Source organism: Oncorhynchus nerka, linkage group LG5, assembly GCF_034236695.1.
Source record: "Oncorhynchus nerka isolate Pitt River linkage group LG5, Oner_Uvic_2.0, whole genome shotgun sequence".
NCBI lineage: Eukaryota > Metazoa > Chordata > Actinopteri > Salmoniformes > Salmonidae > Oncorhynchus > Oncorhynchus nerka.
The window spans coordinates 58,162,022-58,183,025 of NC_088400.1; the positions used below are offsets into that span (position 1 = coordinate 58,162,022).

At 45.9% G+C, this 21,004-nt stretch overlaps 1 protein-coding gene across 3 annotated transcripts in view; it reads left to right on the forward strand.

Annotated features, from left to right (window-relative positions):
* LOC115129725 (nck-associated protein 5-like) overlaps positions 1-21,004 on the forward strand; it is a 164,973-nt gene that overhangs the window by 87,305 nt on the left and 56,664 nt on the right. For all 3 annotated transcript variants that reach the window (XM_029660386.2, XM_029660389.1, XM_029660387.2), the window contains one exon: positions 19,148-19,238. In XM_029660386.2, coding sequence (XP_029516246.1) covers positions 19,148-19,238 — 91 coding nt within the window. The remainder of the gene's footprint in view (positions 1-19,147; positions 19,239-21,004) is intronic.

Sequence of the window (21,004 nt, forward strand, 5' to 3'; positions counted from 1 at the left end):
ATGAAGTCTTTGTCAGTTCTCTGACCGTGAAGAATGTCTACTGCTTCGAGACTCCATTTCCCCTTTACTATATGGTCATTTCCTTCTTGCTACAGACTCATTGAGGTGTGACAGTATGTGAAAGAATTCACTACTCAGCACCACTCAGCTCGGAACTGATGTCATAATTAGGAGATAGTCATTCAATGCACTGCCTTACGAGAATAACCCGTGGATTTTTAGAATGAGCGCTTATCTTCCCATTTTAAATTGGGTGAGGAAAATCTGTCATATTAAAATAGTCTGACTTTGTAACTGAAGTTAGTTGTCTGGAGTTAGTTGCGCAGAATGACCTCTAAACGTGGTGGGTCATTGTTGTCATGTAGTGTTTAACTATGGGGTTAGTCCAGCTATGGGGTTAGGCCAGCTATGGTACAAGTCCAGCTATGGTACAAGTCCAGCTATGGTATTAGTGTTTCTTCTCTAAGTTTTGCAGGTAGCCTAGTGGTTAGAGCATTGGACTAGTAACCGAAAGGTTGCAAAATCGAATCCCCGAGCTGACATGTTAAAAATCTGTCGTTCTGCCCCTGAACAAGGCAGTTAATTAACCCACCGTTCCTAGGCTGTCATTGAAAATAAGAATTTGTTCTTAACTGTCTTGCCTAGTTAAATAAAGGTAAAAAAATAAATAAATGAAAATAAATGAGTATTGTAAGAAATCTGATGTTCTTAAGACCGCAAACTGCTCTCCAAAGGGTGTTTGTGGGCTAGTGGTTCCTGTCGCTGCCCAAGGTCAAGGCGTCTGGACCCCAAAATCAACAACAATGATGTCAGAAGTGGGATTCGAACCCATGCCTCCAAGGAATGTCAGATGTGTTACAGTGTAGTGGCAATTGTGGCAACTCACCCGCTTCACTCAGCCGCATTCACAGCAGCCTTGATGGCTAACACACTGCAATGCACATCAATTAAACGTTAATTAACTTAGAACCCAATCATTCTATATGGTGTCAAACTTAATGGACTAGAAATGGTTAAACAATCATCATGGGACATTGTCGTTCCAGCCCACAAGCTCAACATGCCCCACAACTCCGTATCATGTTCAGTCTTGGCTGTGGCATCCTGTCACCACTATCTATATGCGTATCATCAACATATTCATTCTGTCGCGGAATTACTTTATCCATGTGGGTGTTCAGTATGGATTAGATTTTGCAGTCAGCACAGACAACACAGTCAGCTCAGACTTGCTATTGTGTGTCTGTATAGTAGCTAGCTGCCCCCCCCCCCCCCATATGGAATAATGCCTGAGGAATCGGGCGCAGATCATTCAACACAGAGATCTAATAAAAGTCAGTGAGCGGCGGAGACATCGTATTTTGTTTACATAAGTGCCTGTCGCCAGTCTTTGTCCCTATTCATATCGCCCCTTCCCTGACTGCCTCAGTTATGGCTGCCATCAGTCTGATCCCCAATCAGTGTCTGACTCAACCAGCCATAGCCTTACTATGTGTTCTGTCACATCATCCAGAGTCTAGGCTGATCTCAGATCTGTTTATATTCTGGGCTATCGCTGGCGTGGACCAATGAATCAGCTGATAGCGTTAGCATAACGACGCCCGATGTCCCAGAGCCCGAATAAGCGAGGCAGGCTTGACTGGGTGTGCATGTATGTGTGTAGGGGGAAAATATATTAGGCTTATCTGTGATTGGGTCCTGCTCTAGTCCCTTTGTGACAGATGCTTCCGTCGCCAGGCGGTTGCCTCTCTCCAGACGGATTGTTCTTATTGGCTGTGACTCCTGTGGATGACTGCATGCCTCCTCGGCCCCTTGACTGTGGAAGAACAATGTAGACGGGGACTCCATTATGTCCTTATAATGCTCAGCGAAAGACACTTTCCCACCACACTGAACACTATAGGAGATGAAGTGCTTGGCATTGCTCAACTGGTATAATTCTCCCTGTATTGCTCATTGTCAGTGGTGGTGGATGCCAGTAATTTCAACAGGCATGGCTAGAAATGTGTTTCTTTGTCATTGTATTGCTCTTGTTTCTGTACCTTTCAGTGCCTATTAAAGGAGGTTTCCCTGCAGTTACAGGACATAGAGGAGATAAATGGGTTTAGAGAGACTCAGTGTCTTGTTGAATACATAATGTTTGTTTTTGTATGTTGGAGTGTCTGGCTGCGTCGGTGTGTGTGTGTGTGTGTGTGTGTGTGTGTGTGTGTGTGTGTGTGTGTGTGTGTGTGTGTGTCTGTGTGTGTGTGTGTGTGTGTGTGTGTGTGTGTGTGTGTGCTTGTGTGTTTATTGCGTACGTGTGTGTGTGTGTGTTTTGCATGTGTACCCGGCCTCTCATTGGATTATCATGTTTACATGAGAGCCAGTAATGTGTGGCGGTGGTCGTAGTGGCAGATGGGACATCTGTGTGGTCACTTTAATTATGAGCTTACCAGCCAGCAAACCAGTCAGTCAGCAGACTGCTCACACTGTCTTCAGCCTGAACCTTTGACCCACTTGATAATGCCAGCTCTGCACTCGTAAGTCACTGACACACATACACACACTGTGTGTAGTGTTTAGTTCAGGATGATTGAGCATTTTGTGCCATCCAAAAAGGGCATTTCATTACTATATTGTTACCTGAATTATTACTTGCAATCCCACTAAAATCTGATTCTCCAGTGAAATAACCTTCCATTGTACCTGTTTCTTTGGTTGTCAAGGATAGAACCTATGTGTCCTGCATACATCTAGGCAACACATATCCTACGTCCCAAATGGCACCCTATTTCCTACATAATACACTCATTTTGACTAGAGCCTTATGGTTCCTGCTTGAAAGTAGTGAACTATCTAGGGAATATGGTGCCATTTGGGATGCAGGACCTACGTGCCCTGCATACAGCTAGGCAACACATTCTACGTCCCAAATGGCACCCTATTCCCTACATAATGCAATACTTTTGACTAGAGCCCTATGGTCCCTGCTTGAAAGTAGTGAACTATATAGGGAATATGGTGCAATTTGGGATGCAGACATAGCCTACCATTCATTTCTCATCAGAAGAGGATAGCCTCATCCCATGAATGTGTACTCATAGATAATATCCAGGAATTATGGAGGTTGACATCTAATCTCTTAGGGTGTTTTCACACTTGGCCTGTTTGAGACAATTTTTGCAGACTTCTTTTTGTGCAGTGTGAACACTCCAAAGGAAATCAGACCCCTCAAAAGTGCCCCTGAAGTGCCCCTGAAGCAAACCCGAACTGAGACCATCTCCACTGGCCGGTTCCCTTTTTTAGGGCAGTGTGAACACAAAGCTCCCCAGGTTCGCTTCTCATTATTCCGGCACCACACACTAGACTACTGCAACACCGTTTCCTCTGACATATCCCCTCACAAAGAGAGAAGATGATGACGTGTAGGTTCGCAGAAAGAAAACGTGCTGTTTTTGGATATTGATTAGCGATGCACAGACATTACAACATTTGTTTGGAGTTTTATACTGACACGATGTTCTGAGATTTTTTTTTTTTGCAATATGTTGTATAAAGGCTGAGAGCCTTGTAAACTGTTATTCAATTATGGGGTTTGAATAGTGTAGGAAGGCAACAACATATTTTGGTGATTCAATGCTAGCTCTTAAAGGGGCGTTGGGTGTACAATTTTCAATTACAGCATTATTTCATCTGCAGTTATTATTCTGCTATTTATTCTGTTATCAATAATACCCTGCTCAAAAAAATAAAGGGAACACTAAAATAACACATCCTAGATCTGAATGAATGGAATATGCTTGAAATACTTTTTTCTTTACATAGTTGAATGTGCTGACAACAAGATCACACAAAAATTATCAATGAAAATCAAATGTATCAACCCATGGAGGTCTGGATTTGGAGTCACACTCAAAATTAGAGTGGAAAACCACACTACAGGCTGATCCAACTTTGATGTAAAAGTTCAGTAGTGTGTGTGGCCTCCACGTGCCTGTATGACCTCCCTACAATGCCTGGGCATGCTCCTGATGAGGTGGCGGATGCTCTCCTGAGGGATCTCCTCCCAGACCTGGACTAAAGCATCTGCCAACTCCTGGACAGTCTGTGGTGCAACGTGGCGTTGGTGGATGGAGCGAGACATGATGTCCCAGATGTGCTCAATTGGATTCAGGTCTGGGGAACGGGCGGGCCAGTCCATAGCATCAATGCCTTCCTCTTGCAGGAACTGCTGACACACTCCAGCCACATGAGATCTAGCATTGTCTTGCATTAGGAGGAACCCAGGGCCAACCGCACCAGCATCTGGTCTCACAAGGGGTCTGAGGATCTCATCTCGGTACCTAATGGCAGTCAGGCTACCTCTGGCGAGCACATGGAGGCTGTGCGGCCCCCCAAAGAAATGCCATCCCACACCATGACTGACCCACTGCCAAACCGGTCATGCTGGAGGATGTTGCAGGCAGCAGAACGTTCTCCACGGCATCTCCAGACTCTGTCACGTCTGTCACATATGCTCAGTGTGAACCTGCTTTCATCTGTGAAGAGCACAGGGCGCCAGTGGCGAATTTGCCAATCTTTGTGTTCTCTGGCAAATGCCAAACGTCCTGCACGGTGTTGGGCTGTAAGCACAACCCCCACCTGTGGATGTCGGGCCCTCATACCACCCTCACGGAGACTGTTTCTGACCGTCTGAGCAGACACATGCACATTTGTGGCCTGCTGGAGGTCATTTTGCAGGGCTCTGGCAGTGCTCCTCCTGCTCCTCCTTGCACAAAGGCGGAGGTAGCGGTCCTGCTGCTGGGTTGTTGCCCTCCTACCGCGTCCTCCACGTCTCCTGATGTACTGGCCTGTCTCCTGGTAGCGCCTCCATGCTCTGGACACTGCGCTGACAGACACAGCAAACCTTCTTGCCACAGCTCGCATTGATGTCCCATCCTGGATGAGCTGCACTACCTGACCCACTTGTGTGGGTTGTAGACTCCGTCTCATGCTACCACTAGAGTGAAAGCACCGCCAGCATTCAAAAGTGACCAAAACATCAGCCAGGAAGCATAGGAAATGAGAAGTGGTCTGTGGTTATCACCTGCAGAACCACTCCTTTATTGGGGGTGTCTTGCTAATTGCCTATAATTCCCACCTGTTGTCTATTCCATTTGCACAACAGCATGTGAAATGTATTGTCAATCAGTGTTGATTCCTAAGTGGACAGTTTGATTTCACAGAAGTGTGACTTGGAGTTACATTGTGTTGTTTAAGTGTTCCCTTTATTTTTTTGAGCAGTGTATATTCATGTAAATATTATCTTCTGATCATTATTATTATGCCTCATATTTTAAATAAATGCAGTCTATTAGCTTCCAAAATGTGAGTAGGTATATCTAGCTGTCTGATAACATGTTCAGATGGAATGGCTTCTCCAGCACTTTGTTAAAACCCAGAATGCATTAGGTGAATGTCTGGAAAAAATATGAGTTCCTTTCTAAACATAACAATGTGAATTCAAAGAGGACTCGGGCCACAAAATAGGTGAAGTGAATTGGCAAAAGAGTTGAGTCCTCATTCAAAGGCAAGGGCAGTGAGAATAGAGAGAGAACTGAGTTCTTTTGCCAAAAAGTTTTACCCCAGAGTTCATTTTAAAGAGGACTGAGATCGGTTCTTTTAAAGAGGGCTATATGTGATAACCGCCTTAAATAGACTGGCAAAAATGTATTTGAGTATCTTTAATGAAGTCACATTGAATGATGAAAGTGCATTGAAATAAGGTTAGAATAGAACCTCTAACTTTCAGTCATGAAACATCTTATAAAGGACCACTCCAAATAGGATAAAGATAAAATACCACGAACACATATCAATATTTTGGTAAAACCTTCAAACCCTGCAGGAATAATGCTTTATAACAATGTTATGAGCCTTTATGGGCCTGTCTTAAAGGGCTGTCTATATGTAACAGAACCATATTTTTTCAGTCGAACTTCCTTTAACATAACATGACACCATTTTTTGTGAAGTTATTCGAGTCTGTTTTAGTTTTGCCTTTCCACAGCCTGGTCTCATAGACTAGACGTAACATAGTAAATGTAAATTCGGGATGCTCAAATTAGTATGATATGTTATGTTTGGTATGGTTACTTAAGACAAAAACGAAAGTAGGGTGGTTAGTCAAGGTGGATGGACAGGCGTATAATGCAACGTCTAGCAACCCAAATGTGAATGTCTAGTAAACCAAAAGTTTTGAGTGTGAATCTAATCATGGACAACTTTAGCATTTTATCTAATTTCCAACTTTTCAACTACTTTGCAGCTACTTTGCATGTTAGCTAACCCTTCCCCTAACCTTAACCCTAACCCCTAACCTATCTAACATTAGCCACCTAGTTAGAATACGTAATATATCATTTGTTTAGCAAATTTGTAAACATAAAATATGAATAGTAATTCGTAACATATCATACAAAATGGGTGATGGACATCCACAAATTAATACATACCATATGAAACGTAACATATCATACTAAATGGAGTGTCCCAGATTTACCTACAGAATAATATGAAATGCTCTGAGACCAGGTTGCTTTCCAATCTTCTGTTTTGGAAGACCAAGGTGTTCTGTGATGATATGAGAGAGTTATGTTAATGAGCTCCTTATTAGATCTGTAGCACCTCGCTGTCTCCCTCCTTCCTTCTCTCTGATCAGGGAATAGAAAAAACACACACATCAGAGAATGCCTAAGAGTGAAGCCAGACGAACCCCAGGGAAGCACAGCTTCTTACTAGCCCCAGCGGGGATGTGTGTTTGCTTCCTCGGTGCTTTCTTTTTGGGAGGTGAATGTAAGGGCAGGAACCTGATCAAAACAATCGTTCAGTAGTTGGTCGTCTGGCTTTCTTCTCCATTTTGTACACAAAATGACGTCATAGTCTCGGTTCCCAGTTTTGTGTTTTCCTTTGTGTTCATGTCTGTCCTTAGATCAGCAGGTCTGCATTCCTTAAGGGACTGGTCACTCACACACTCCTCGAACCCCACCAACACACACGCACACCCTCCCCCATCCCCTATCCAGCTGAGCATTAAAGGGGAGGAGACCCCAGCAGGAAGGTCACATGGTCGGCCCCTGACTTGGGTCAGCCCTCAGGGAGCTAGCTTCCAGATTGGTCGTCATTAAAACTCAGGGATTAGTAGAAGACTTAGAGCCCACACAGCCCACCCTGTAGGCTATTTACACACACACATTGGCCAGACACTGTAGAAAGAGGACAGAGGACAACGGGAGACCAACTAACAGGAGCCCTCTCAACTTCTCGAGGGCTGAAGTTTGACCAGTTAGTAGGACAGGAGCAGAGTTACATAGACAAGTTGCGGAAGATGGAGGTGAAAGAAAGTGGCTGTATGGACTTCACTAGAAGTTGACCAGACTGGACTGGATTTTAAGGAGAGCCTGAGTCACATCACCCTCAGCTGTCTAGCCCTCCTCCACCCCTCCCTCCTCCCTACAGTCAGACAGGATGTCCTGTGGACAGGCAGAGACCGGGGGACCCGAGGGCCACTGGGGCCCCCCATCAAAAGTTTCCACTTAGGGTTTGGCCTGAAGATGAGGGAAGCAGTTTTCAGGTAATGAAAGATCCGGGCTCGTTCTGCTTCTCACTGTCTCTATTTGTCTTCAACACTTGTCTACTGTACTCTGGAATACTCGGTAGCATGCTGGAGAACTCATAAACCTGCATACTAAAGCCTATGTGTTGTGTATAAGGTCATGGCCACCTGCGATAATATGCTGGCTAATCAAATACCTAACTCCAACATACTGACCTATGCTCTCCTTCTTGACTTTCAATCAGTTTTGCCTCCACAAGTTGTGTTCCTTGTCAGGATATGGGAGACATATGGACTACAGGCTTGTGAGTATTAATAACAACAGCAGATGATGACTATTGGTCTAGATTTACAACTCTGTGGAGTATTCTGTCTGCACGCTACTGATGGAGGGGGGTAGGATGATGCAAACAGGCAGAAATGAGTGGATGGACGTTCAAGTCCAGACGTGTTGTTTGGAGAATCATGTTTGGTTTCAGACTGCTGAAGCTGGCCCCCACTATTACCACGGTCTGAGAGGGGAAGGGAGGAGAGGAGAGAGACCATAGGGTCAGGCTATACAAACAATACAGACCATGGTCATGCCCTCCCCTGTTAGTGTGTTAGCGCGTTCCTGGGCCACAGTTGTACCGGCGAGTTATCGCCCGGCCACAGCTAGCTAGCTAACACACACATTCCCCTGATTCCCAGTGAGCTCAGTGATTGCGTCTGTGTGCACTCATGTTCAAAGATCAATGCCCTTGTAGGCTAATCAAACACCCAAAACCAGCCCCAAAGTGTTTCATTTGAAGCATTTCAAACAGGGCCCCTCGGTCTGAGCAGCTGCAGAGTTGATTTGTGGCGCTGGTCCACACCCCGCACATCTGGTGGTGTCTTGAGGAAAAAAATGTCTCATTTGATATTCTTTGAAGCTACTTTGCTGTTCCACTCACAGCCATCAGACTTTGCTGTTCCACTCACAGCCATCAGACTTTGCTGTTCCACTCACAGCCATCAGACTTTGCTGTTCCACTCACAGCCATCTGACTTTGCTGTTCCACTCACAGCCATCAGACTTTGCTGTTCCACTCACAGCCATCAGACTTTGCTGTTCCACTCACAGCCATCAGACTTTGCAGTTCCACTCACAGCCATCAGACGTTGCTCTTCCACTCACAGTCATCAGACTTTGCTGTTCCACTCACAGCCATCAGACTTTGCTGTTCCACTCACAGCCATCAGACTTTGCTGTTCCACTCACAGCCATCAGACTTTGCTGTTCCACTCACAGCCATCAGACTTTGCTGTTCCACTCACAGCCATCAGACTTTGCAGTTCCACTCACAGCCATCAGACTTTGCAGTTCCACTCACAGCCATCAGACGTTGCTCTTCCACTCACAGCCATCAGACTTTGCAGTTCCACTCACAGCCATCAGACTTTGCAGTTCCACTCACAGCCATCAGACTTTGCAGTTCCACTCACAGCCATCAGACTTTGCTGTTCCACTCACAGCCATCAGACTTTGCTGTTCCACTCACAGCCATCAGACTTTGCAGTTCCACTCACAGCCATCAGACTTTGCAGTTCCACTCACAGCCATCAGACTTTGCAGTTCCACTCACAGCCATCAGACGTTGCTCTTCCACTCACAGCCATCAGACTTTGCAGTTCCACTCACAGCCATCAGACTTTGCTGTTCCACTCACAGCCATCAGACTTTGCTGTTCCACTCACAGCCATCAGACTTTGCTGTTCCACTCACAGCCATCAGACTTTGCTGTTCCACTCACAGCCATCAGACTTTGCAGTTCCACTCACAGCCATCAGACTTTGCTCTTCCATTCACAGCCATCAGACTTTGCAGTTCCACTCACAGCCATCAGACTTTGCAGTTCCACTCACAGCCATCAGACGTTGCTCTTCCACTCACAGTCATCAGACTTTGCTGTTCCACTCACAGCCATCAGACTTTGCTGTTCCACTCACAGCCATCAGACTTTGCTGTTCCACTCACAGCCATCAGACTTTGCTGTTCCACTCACAGCCATCAGACTTTGCTGTTCCACTCACAGCCATCAGACTTTGCTGTTCCACTCACAGCCATCAGACTTTGCTGTTCCACTCACAGCCATCAGACTTTGCTGTTCCACTCACAGCCATCAGACTTTGCAGTTCCACTCACAGCCATCAGACTTTGCTGTTCCACTCACAGCCATCAGACGTTGCTGTTCCACTCACAGCCATCAGACGTTGCTGTTCCACTCACAGCCATCAGACTTTGCTGTTCCACTCACAGCCATCAGACGTTGCTGTTCCACTCACAGCCATCAGACGTTGCTGTTCCACTCACAGCCATCAGACGTTGCTGTTCCACTCACAGCCATCAGACGTTGCTGTTCCACTCACAGCCATCAGACTTTGCTGTTCCACTCACAGCCATCAGACTTTGCTGTTCCACTCACAGCCATCAGACTTTGCTGTTCCACTCACAGCCATCAGACTTTGCTGTTCCACTCACAGCCATAAGACTTTGCTGTTCCACTCACAGCCATCAGACTTTGCTGTTCCACTCACAGCCATCAGACTTTGCTGTTCCACTCACAGCCATCAGACTTTGCTGTTCCACTCACAGCCATCAGACTTTGCAGTTCCACTCACAGCCATCAGACTTTGCTGTTCCACTCACAGCCATCAGACGTTGCTGTTCCACTCACAGCCATCAGACTTTGCTGTTCCACTCACAGCCATCAGACGTTGCTGTTCCACTCACAGCCATCAGACGTTGCTGTTCCACTCACAGCCATCAGACGTTGCTGTTCCACTCACAGCCATAAGACGTTGCTGTTCCACTCACAGCCATCAGACTTTGCTGTTCCACTCACAGCCATCAGACGTTGCTGTTCCACTCACAGCCATCAGACGTTGCTGTTCCACTCACAGCCATAAGACGTTGCTGTTCCACTCACAGCCATCAGACTTTGCTGTTCCACTCACAGCCATCAGACTTTGCTGTTCCACTCACAGCCATCAGACGTTGCTGTTCCACTCACAGCCATCAGACTTTGCTGTTCCACTCACAGCCATCAGACGTTGCTGTTCCACTCACAGTCATCAGACTTTGCTGTTCCACTCACAGCCATCAGACTTTGCTGTTCCACTCACAGCCATCAGACTTTGCTGTTCCACTCACAGCCATCAGACTTTGCAATTCCACTCACAGCCATCAGACTTTGCTGTTCCACTCACAGCCATCAGACGTTGCTGTTCCACTCACAGCCGTCAGACACATTAGCGATGGATTGGAGACGGTTAGACTGATAATAAGTGTCAGTTCTATATTTAAACCACCCACATTATTAGAGGGTTTGTTTGTTTATGATTTTATATTTCCCTGTCCCCACCCTCCCTTGTGCCGCAATTAACCGAGTTACAGGAGTTCCAATGTAGTCAGGGAATTGGAATGATTGAGTTTATTTAGGGGGATTAGGGGAAGTTTTGAAATGTTATTTAATTTCAGAGGCTGATCAACTTGGAGAGGTTATTCAGATGAAACAGTCTGTCTATCATTACTGTATAGTGGTGACAGAGTCGTTAGTTGGAGGGGAGATCACTGATCAAAAATATACTTATTAGCACTGTGTAATCTATGTCTGTAACCAAGACCTGATACACACACTCTACTTTAATCTGCACTCTTAAGACACTGACACACGTGCACACACACACACACACACACACACACACACACACACACACACACACACACACACACACACACACACACACACACACACACACACACACACACACACACACACACACTAATTCACTTCCGCTACGGATTAACCATGTTGGTTATGATGATATTTTACAGGCGTACTAAACGAGGTCAGATTACAAGCCTGTGTGAAAGTAGGGCATCCGTTGGTTCACACATGATCAAGGCTTTCCTGTCTTGCCACTGTTCAAAGGGCTGCCGCTGGATAGGATGCAGACCAGCAGACTGCCTGTGGCACAGTGACATGGAATATGCAGTGACCTTATGGAAGTTGTGTGGATCTGGTGGCGGCAGGCAGGCAGGCAAGCAGGCAGGCGGGTGGGCGGGCGCTGTCTATGGCGTAATATGAACACCTGTCCATCACATGATCAGGCACGTAGACTGATACGCATGGTCAATGCATAGAGACACTTGTGCCTTAATAGCCGCTACTAAAGTCATTTATTTCGAGGGTTGAGCCAGTGAGGTTTCTTTCTCCTCTATAGCCGTTGCTATTGTGTTAATGGACGCTTCCGCCTTGTTCTGTTCATTTTGGATCCTTTTCAAAAACCTTATCCCGAATACATTATCCCGAATGCTGATCAATAAAAACGTTGGGGGGGACCCAGTTGCGGGACTGCTGTGCTCCTGGCTGTTGTAACGGTTTTCCTCCTCTTCTTAGGAGGAGTAGGAAGGATCGGACCAATATGCAGCGTGTTAAGTGTTCGTCATTTTAATCAATAGTACTGAACACTAAAAATACAAAGTAACAAAAAGAACAACTGAAACATTTCAGTCTGGTAAACTACATACAAAGACAGAAAACAACTACCCACAAATCATAGTGGGAAAACAGGCTGCCTAAGTATGGTTCTCAATCAGAGACAACGATAAACAGCTGCCTCTGATTGAGAACCATACCAGGCCAAACACAGAAATACAAAAACATAGAACAACACATAGAATGCCCAGCCCAACTCACGCCCTGACCAAACTAAAATAGACATAAAAAAGGAACTAAGGTCAGGACGTGACAGCTGTGCTGTGGAGTAATACGATTCCTCCTGTCATCCTCCCTAAGTGTCTCCTCTGGGGCCCGTCAGTGATATTCTGTGCTGCATGTGGGCCACACATGCTACCCTTCACACGCAAATATGCAGTCACACACACACACATGCACATAACCCTACCGCAGATCCCCTGGGAGCCTCAGAGGGCTAGCGGACTCTGCTGGGAGCCCCTTGGCTCACTGCTAGCTCACTGCTAACTGCTTACTGCTAACTGCTTCCTAGCCTCCCAGCTCACTGCTAACTGCTTACTAATAACTGCTTCCTATGCTCCCAGCTCACTGCTAACTGCTTCCTATGGCCAGAGATGTACACGTGGAAAAACATAATGGATTTGCTTGAACTCCAACCTCAACTAAAGGAGGGAAAAGAGGTGGATGAATTAACTTAACTAAGTCTTATCCGTATGTCCGTGCAGTGACTTTTTGGTCGCATGTTTGTGAGAATTGTACCCTATGTGACACGGTACTTCACTCAAATGAAATGAAAATGGTGGAAGCATCCTGGAGGTTGTCGTTATCTCTCTCAGAAGAATAGGAGGCTGTAAAACAGTGACATGACTGCCTTGGCCTGCCTGGCCTCTGACTGTCTCACTCGTCCCTTTGATGTCCCCCTGCCTCCCCGTCATGCATGTCTCATTGTCAGGGGTCAAAGGTGACTTGAAAGAGCCAGTGGTCCTAGGGTTTAAGGCATTTGTAATGCTTCCCCTGTGCTAAAGGGGAACGATGCCTCCCCGTTTTCGGCTTTAAACAAAACTAGATGTGTATCGCTTGGTCAGAGAACGAGTGCAGAGACGCCAACAGCATTTGTCCGGAGGGCTTTATTAGGGGTCCAGGTCTCTCAGTGCCTTCTAAGGTAGGAGGAGAGGGTAGAGGCCAGGAGAGTCCCCACTACAATGACCCATTCTGGTCGAAAAAACACAAAACAAAAGTTTGAAAGAGGATAAAGCTTAGCTTAATCTATCGGCCTGCCGGGCAATTACATGCATTTATAGAGGTGGAAGAGATTTAGTGGAAATGAGAAAAAGAGTGTTCAACCGGAAAAATGGAACTTCGCAATGCTGAGTCGGATAGTTTGGGCGAGTTTTCCAGGAGCTGCTGCCAGGTGAAGATAAGGCGATAATAATATTTATCTATCAAGTCATGGTGACCCCTCGTGACCCCAATCCAGCCACAACCTGATGATTGTTCCCTACTCTTTTTTTGGGGGGGGCAGGGGGCTCAAGACTTTTCAAATTCTGCCTTTGTCAAACCTGGTTAATGGGGGGTTTGGGAGAGCTCAGCTCCTAATACCGTGTTGATGGAGTGAGAGTTTGGACCATGGCTTTTCCCAATGAGCCCGGAGGCTGCAGTAGCCAGATAGATCAATCCAACCCGTGAGCTCACGGTCTCACTCTTTCTCTATCATGGTAATATGTGTCCTGAGAAATACGTCTGTTTGTCTTTGTCTGTCTGCCCGTCTGTCAATTTGTGGGATTATTGCTTGTGCACAGTATTGACATGACGACACAGCAGTGACTTACATAGCAATAGAAAGTGCTGGTTTCAACTCAGCCTCCCTAATCCCTGGCAGCTAATAAAGCTCCACATGTCTGTTGTCCATCCATCCATCCATCCACCCCTCCACCCATCCATCCCTCACACTCATCCCAGGCTGAGTGATCCCTATCCTGGCTTCCCCCCTGTGGCCACAGACCTGATCCCTGGTCGTAGCGTCGACACAGCAGGGGCTGTCCTCCTCTGGCTCAGGCTTAACATGAGACATATGGGAAAGGGTTTCCCTCCCCCTTTACTTCTCCCTCCCTTTGGACTTCCCTTACCAGACCATGATCCTGACTGGGACAGCATAGGGATTGGATAATGACCCCACCACAAGGCAGGCCACCTCATAGAAAGCGAGACTGGTTGAGACTGGCCTGCGGGTTGTGTGTGGTTCATGATTCCAAGCCAGCGACCAGCTAACGGACGACCATCCAAACATGCTGGCAGTGTCTGTTCGATGGGAAAAGCACTCAGGCTTGTATGATTGTTGACTGGCCTATTTTAGCGGACCCACATTTTGATCTGTGTCTGGGTCATCCGGTGACACTGAGTGCTGAGAGCAGTGCTCTCTCTGAGTGCTGGCTGGCTGGTCCGTCTGCTTGTCCCCATGGAGCTTAGGGAAGTGTGCACGGTGTTTGTGGCATTGTTTAGGAGAAAGGATGTTTGTAAGAACCCCAACGGACCCAAATTCAGCAACATGGGGTAAGTTGAGGCAATCTGATCAGTGTGAGCGTTTTAAAGATCTGTGTGTGTGTGTGTGTGTGTCGTTCTTTTGCTAAATCCTTGGTTTTGCATGAAGCATTGTTAGAGGTACCTCTGAGAACTAATTTAATTTCACTAGTATCCGTTCTACACCCGGAATAGCGCTTGATAGTTTTTATTGACAGGTGATAAAAATGGCGTCCCATTTGAAGTCTGGACGGCGGTGAACGTTTTCATGGCTTTAATGGCAGGAAGCTGCAAATCTCTGTGTCAATGTTTGGGCCATCTGAAAGCAGCTGAGACATGAGTAATGTGAGACACAGGAAGCAGGGGAGACCACCACACAGGGTGTTCTACCTCTAACAGGCCAGTTTGGTCCATCAATGGTTTGCATGTTCTGATGACTTGTCAAACACACCTCATTCAGCTCATTCAGACATCTGGCTTCCTTTCCCCATTGGAGTGTGTGTGTGTGTGTGTGTGTGTGTGTGTGTGTGTGTGTGTGTGTGTGTGTGTGTGTGTGTGTGTGTGTGTGTGTGTGTGTGTGTGTGTGCCTGATACCTGGGGCTGGAGATTGATTGGAGACTTAATTGTACTTCCTGGCTGTTGCCGACGTGTTTGAAATCCAGCTGTTGCAGTCTGGGGGTCAAACGAGTCAGGCTTTGCTTTCTTTAATCCATCCCTCCATCCTTCCCTTCCTCCCTCTTCTCCAGTGAGGTCCTCAATAGAAGGTCACGTACAACCACTGAGATTGTAACCACATTAAGTCAAATCTGTTCGGACACAGATTTATGTTGTTTTTTTTTTGCGCGTAGAATCAAAGCTATCTTTCACAGCATTTTTTCCACTTTGATTGTTATCAGCTCTAATGGGTTGGGTTGACATCAAGTAGAGTTGATAGCGTAGAGATTGAAGTGTTTCACACAAAAATAGGAAATTCACACCAGATTTTAAATGGCAATGTTATTACATTTAATATCATAGACAAATGCAATGGCTGAAGTTGTTGGGGAGTTAAAGATCATAGACTCTGGCCTATATTAAACAGCGCATGTGCCACTTGAGGATGTTTTGAAATTGTCGATGGATTACAGTTAGGATCTTAATCCAAGTTTATTATTAGAGATAAATGAAATAAACACCCAGGATCTTTTAAACCGTTCTCACTCTATTTGATTACATATAAACCATCTTTTTTTTAAAAGCATTAAGCGCTCAAAACAACCCCGTGGATCTCCCTCCCCTGTCCTCGCAAATTATACTACTAAATAGCTTCAGAAAACACTATAATTCCTAATCAGTACACCATCAAAATGTGATTATCAGGGGTAATTGTCCAAGACAGTCCTATTTGTGATGCTCCCCCCAGATGAATCGGAGGGAGAAATGTGGTTAGAATTAATGGGAGCTAAACTTGAACCTGCCTTTCAAGAGGACGACAGAGACAATAGAACTAAATGTTATCTTCAGGTCACTGTGTGTGTAGCTAATCTCCCTTAGTCATGTATGGTGCTGAGGGATGAGATGTGTCATATGTAAATTGTAGGCTAGTAGCTGAAAAGATACCCGATAAAGATTTGTTTGGCTTCCTCTCATATGTAGCTTTTGAATGCCAATGCTGCAGCATTACATCATGTCATAGCGTTACGACTTGTCATAGCTTTATGAATTGTCATGGCGTTACCACGCCATGGCATTAAATCGAATCAAATTGGATTTGTCACGTGCTTTGTAAACAACAGGTGGATACTAACAGTGAAATGCTTACCTACGGGCCCTTCCCAACAATGTAGAGAGAAAAAAAGAGAAATACTAGAAAAATAATACGAGGAGTAAATACACGAGTAACGACAACATGGCTATATTCACAGGGTACCAGTACTGACTCGATGTGCAGGAGTACGACGTAATTGAGGTAGATATGTACTGTACATATACAAGTAGGAATAAAGTGACAGATAATAAACAGTAGCAGCAGCGTATGTGATGAGTCAAAAGATACAGTGTGCAGATGTTCCGGGTAGCTATTGGTTAACTATTAGAATAAGCTGGTCACCAGAGCATTTACAACTGGTCCTGGACATTCCTGATTCATAGAATAGCATTCTGACCATCACAGTATGGTGTCAGGCACCTTGTAGCTCAGCATGTACTATGAAGTCAGACTTTGGTACCACTCTGCAGTGGCTTCCATCCATATCCATGGTCCCTTTATCCCCCTCTGCTCTCTGCTCTCTCTCTCTCTCTCTCTCTGCTTATATGGTGCACATACAGGACCCTGTGACCAAACAGTCTGGGGAATCCGACGCATGTTGAAGTCATTCCTTTCAAATCAGCACTGGAAGCCTTGTGTGTGCGCGTGTGTACGAGCGTGTTTGCTGCAGGGGAATTGCTCTGCCCATCTCTCCTGGCCAGGTTGTAGATTCAGAATGGGCCTGGGCGTGTCCAGCATTGCTTGTTGGGACTTTTGAGGCACACCATGTGCTCTCGTGATCTGCCCTGAATCAGCCCCTATTAAAAATACACAAAGAGACCCTTTCAGGTGCTGGCTAGCCGCAGCCACCAGACCTCCGGCCTAGAGCCCCTAGTCCTCATCCACAACACAGGCCAGCCAGAGGAGAGGAACATCAAAGGCCCCCATCATCCTGTCACTTAGCCATGTAGAGGTCACCGGGGTCAGACCACTACCTCTCTACACAGTGACGTTCTGTCTGTCTGGTAATGTGGCGGAGAATGTGGAGAATCTGATTTGAATATGTTTGTTTTTTTGTGAAGAAAAGATTTTGAGGGAATGAAATAGTGAAATAAAGTTGTTTTGATGAAGCAGGATTTTATTTTATTTTTTATAACCTTTCATAATACAGTATCAATGTAAATATTGGGTAAGTAATGCCTTTGCTCTCCTATTCATCTAGTGAATCAAAGTAAGGGCCAGGAGTTATTTCTTACGACATGATCTGACCAGTAAAAACTCATGACCCTGGTCATACTGTAGACACACCGGTAGGTTTGTGCAGAGGATGACTGAATCCCACTGTGTTTCAGCTCAGCCATATTAGCTTCCCAACTAATGTTAAGTCAATCAACTCTGAATGAGTCAGTTACTCCATGTTGGTTACTTCCAATACCATACTAATCTGATTTAGTATGTCATTCAGTCATAAAGTCCTTGACCTGGCCTGACTATAATGTCCCAGTCCCACACCCCTTATCCCTGACCACAGTAATTAAGGACAGTGTCCTAGGAGGGCTACAACAATCTGCCATAGACCTGACTACTCACTCAGCCTCTCAGTCAGTCAGCTAGCTAGGCCTGATTATAGCCGGCTTTTCTCTGGCTTTCAACTCAGCCTGCCAGATTGCGTGGCTACTACGATGGCAGAGCACAGCCCTGCCTACGCTGAAGCCGCGGCTTTGCCGTCGTGCAACAGTTCAACTGTGAAAACCGCGATGGGAAAACAGGCAAAATCTCCCTGAGCTCAGATGTAAGAACAAAACAACAAACAAAACAAACGTGGCTGAGTTGTCTTCTCCAGAGTGTGTTAAAGACCGGAACAATTAACAGTGTCAACTGTCAACTGTTGAAGGGAGGATCAAAAGTGTCACCACTTAAAGGTGACTGACACTGACAGGGAATTCAGTGAGACACAAGTAGGTTTCCCTAATGCTGTCAAGATAACTTGATGTTATCTGTCCTTTTGCTGTCTCTTTGCCCATGAAATGTTGAATTCCGTTCCTAAGATAGTGCTCTTGTGACACACCCATCTGTCCATCCCATGGTCATGTACCTGGCTACGGTAGGTCCCTGGCTAGGTCCCTGGCTGTGTCCCTGGCTTTGTCCGTGTGATGATTTGGAATTCGCCTTCGTTTTATCAAAGTCTGGCCTTCTCTCCCTGCTCCACAATGGTATTCCTCTCCTGAAATGTCACTGTGGTTTCATCACTCCATCTCTTTGTACTCTGACTTGTAGGCCTATTTTCAGCCGGGTCAATGGAGGGAGCCCTATCCTAGACAATCTCCCTAAAGATCCAACTCTCGCTGGATGTGTTTTTTTAAAACCTGGAATAGGCCAGGGGAGAATGTAGAGCAAAAGGTAATACCATTGTAGTAATTCATATGGGAATCAGGGGTGAGGTGTAGAATATTGATATAGGCTGTGGGGTAAAAGTCTCTGGTTTGCATTGAGAGAAATCATTATTTGGCACAAAAATCGAGGCACAACAGTAATCACAAGTCCCATAGAGTCACTGAGGCAGAGGCAGGCAGGCAGGCAATACTCTGCCTCAGTGGATGCACTTCTGAACCTCCCCAGCACCATATGTACCCATTCAGCACCACATCGTGTGGTGTACCACATACTGTGGTGGGAAGGGACTGGGGTACGATCCAAAACCCACCGTCCGCTCTTGTGTTGCTGGCTCTAAACCAATCTCCCCCTTCTTCTTCCGTCTCTGTGTGTGTGTGTGTGTGTGTGTGTGTGTGTGTGTGTGTGTGTGTGTGTGTGTGTGTGTGTGTGCATGTGCAGGATGGAAGAGACAGTGCGGACGCTGCTGCAGAACCAGGGGGTGCTGGAGCAGACAGCCGTGGACACTGTGGACATCATGAAGGCCTACAAGGTAACACCGCACTGCTCAGCACTTCTCCAAAATGCTCTTTATAAAGCCAAACCGTGGAGGCTTGTGTAGGAGGAATGCTTTGTTTGGTAACACAGGCCATGCATTAGAATAAGTTGTTGTTATTCACCATCAATTAGGAGTGTGTGGGTGTGTGTGTGTGTGTGTGTGTGTGGGGGGGGGGGGGGGGGGGTAGATCAGCTTTAATATTGCAGATAGATTGTGGCTTTTATCAATATAATTGTATCTTTACCAACCCACAAAAGTTTGGGGTCACCTAGAAATGTCCTTGTTTTTGAAAGAAAAAATCTACGATAATCTACAATAATTGAGAATTTCAATGAGCATTTTTCTACTGCTGGCCATGCTTTCCACCTGGCTACCCCTACCCCGGTCAACAGCTCTGCACCTCCTACAGCAACTTGCCCAAGCCTCCCCATTTCTCCTTCACCCAAATCCAGATAGCTGATGTTCTGAAAGAGCTGCAAAATCTGGACCCCTATAAATCAGATGGGCTAGACAATCTGGACCAACTCTTTCTAAAATTATCCGCCGCAATTGTTGCAACCCCTATTACTAGCCTGTTCAACCTCTCTTTCGTATCGTTTGAGATCACTAAAGATGGGAAAGCTGCCGCGGTCATCCCCCTCTTCAAAAGGGGAGACACTCTAGACCCAAACTGTTACAGACCTATATCTATCCTACCCTTCCTTTCTAAAGTCTTCGTAAGCCAAGTTAACAAACAGATCACCGACCATTTCGAATCCCACCGTACATTCTCCGCTATGCAACCTGGTTTCCGAGCTGGTCATGGGGTGCACCTCGCCACCCTCAAAGTCCTAAACGATATCATAACCGCCATCGATGAAAGACAATACTATGCAGCCGACTTCATCAACCTGGCCAAGGCTTTCGAATCTATCAACCACTGCATTCTTATTGGCATACTCAACAGCCTTGGTTTCTCAAATGACTGCCTCGCCTGGTTCATAAACTACTTCTCAGATCAGAGTTCAGTGTGTCAAATCGGAGGGCCTGTTGTCCGGACATCTGGCAGTCTCTATAGGGGTGCCACCGGGTTTAATTCTCGGGCCGACACTTTTCTCTGCATATATCAATGATGTAGCTCTTGCTGCTGGTGATTCTTCTCTGATCCACCTCTACGCAGACGACACCATTCTGTATACTTCTGGCCCTTCTTTGGACACTGTGTTAACAAACTTCCAGACAAGCTTTAATGCCATACAACACTCCTTCCGTGTCCTCCAACTGCTCTTAAATGCAAGTTAAACTAACTGCCCGCACCCGCCCGCCCGTCTAGCATCACTATTCTAGACAGTTCTGACTTAGAATATGTGGACAACTACAAATACCTAGGTGTCTGGTTAGACTGTAAACTCTCCTTCCAGACTCACATTAAACATCTCCAATCCAAAATTAAATCTAGAATCGGCTTCATATTTCACAACAAAACATCCTTCACTCATGCTGCCAAACATACCCTTGCAAAATTGACTATCCTACCGATCCTTGACTTCGGCAATGTCATTTACAAAATAGCCTCCAACTGCAAACAACAAGCAAACTGGATGTAGTCTATCACAGTGCCATCCGTTTTGTCACCAAAGCCCTATATACTACTCACCACGGCAACCTGTTTACTCTCGTTGGCTGGCTTCATATTCGTCGCCAAACCCACTGGCTCCAGGTCATCTATAAGTCATTGCTAGGTAAAGCCCTGCTTTATCTCAGCTCACTTGTCACCATAG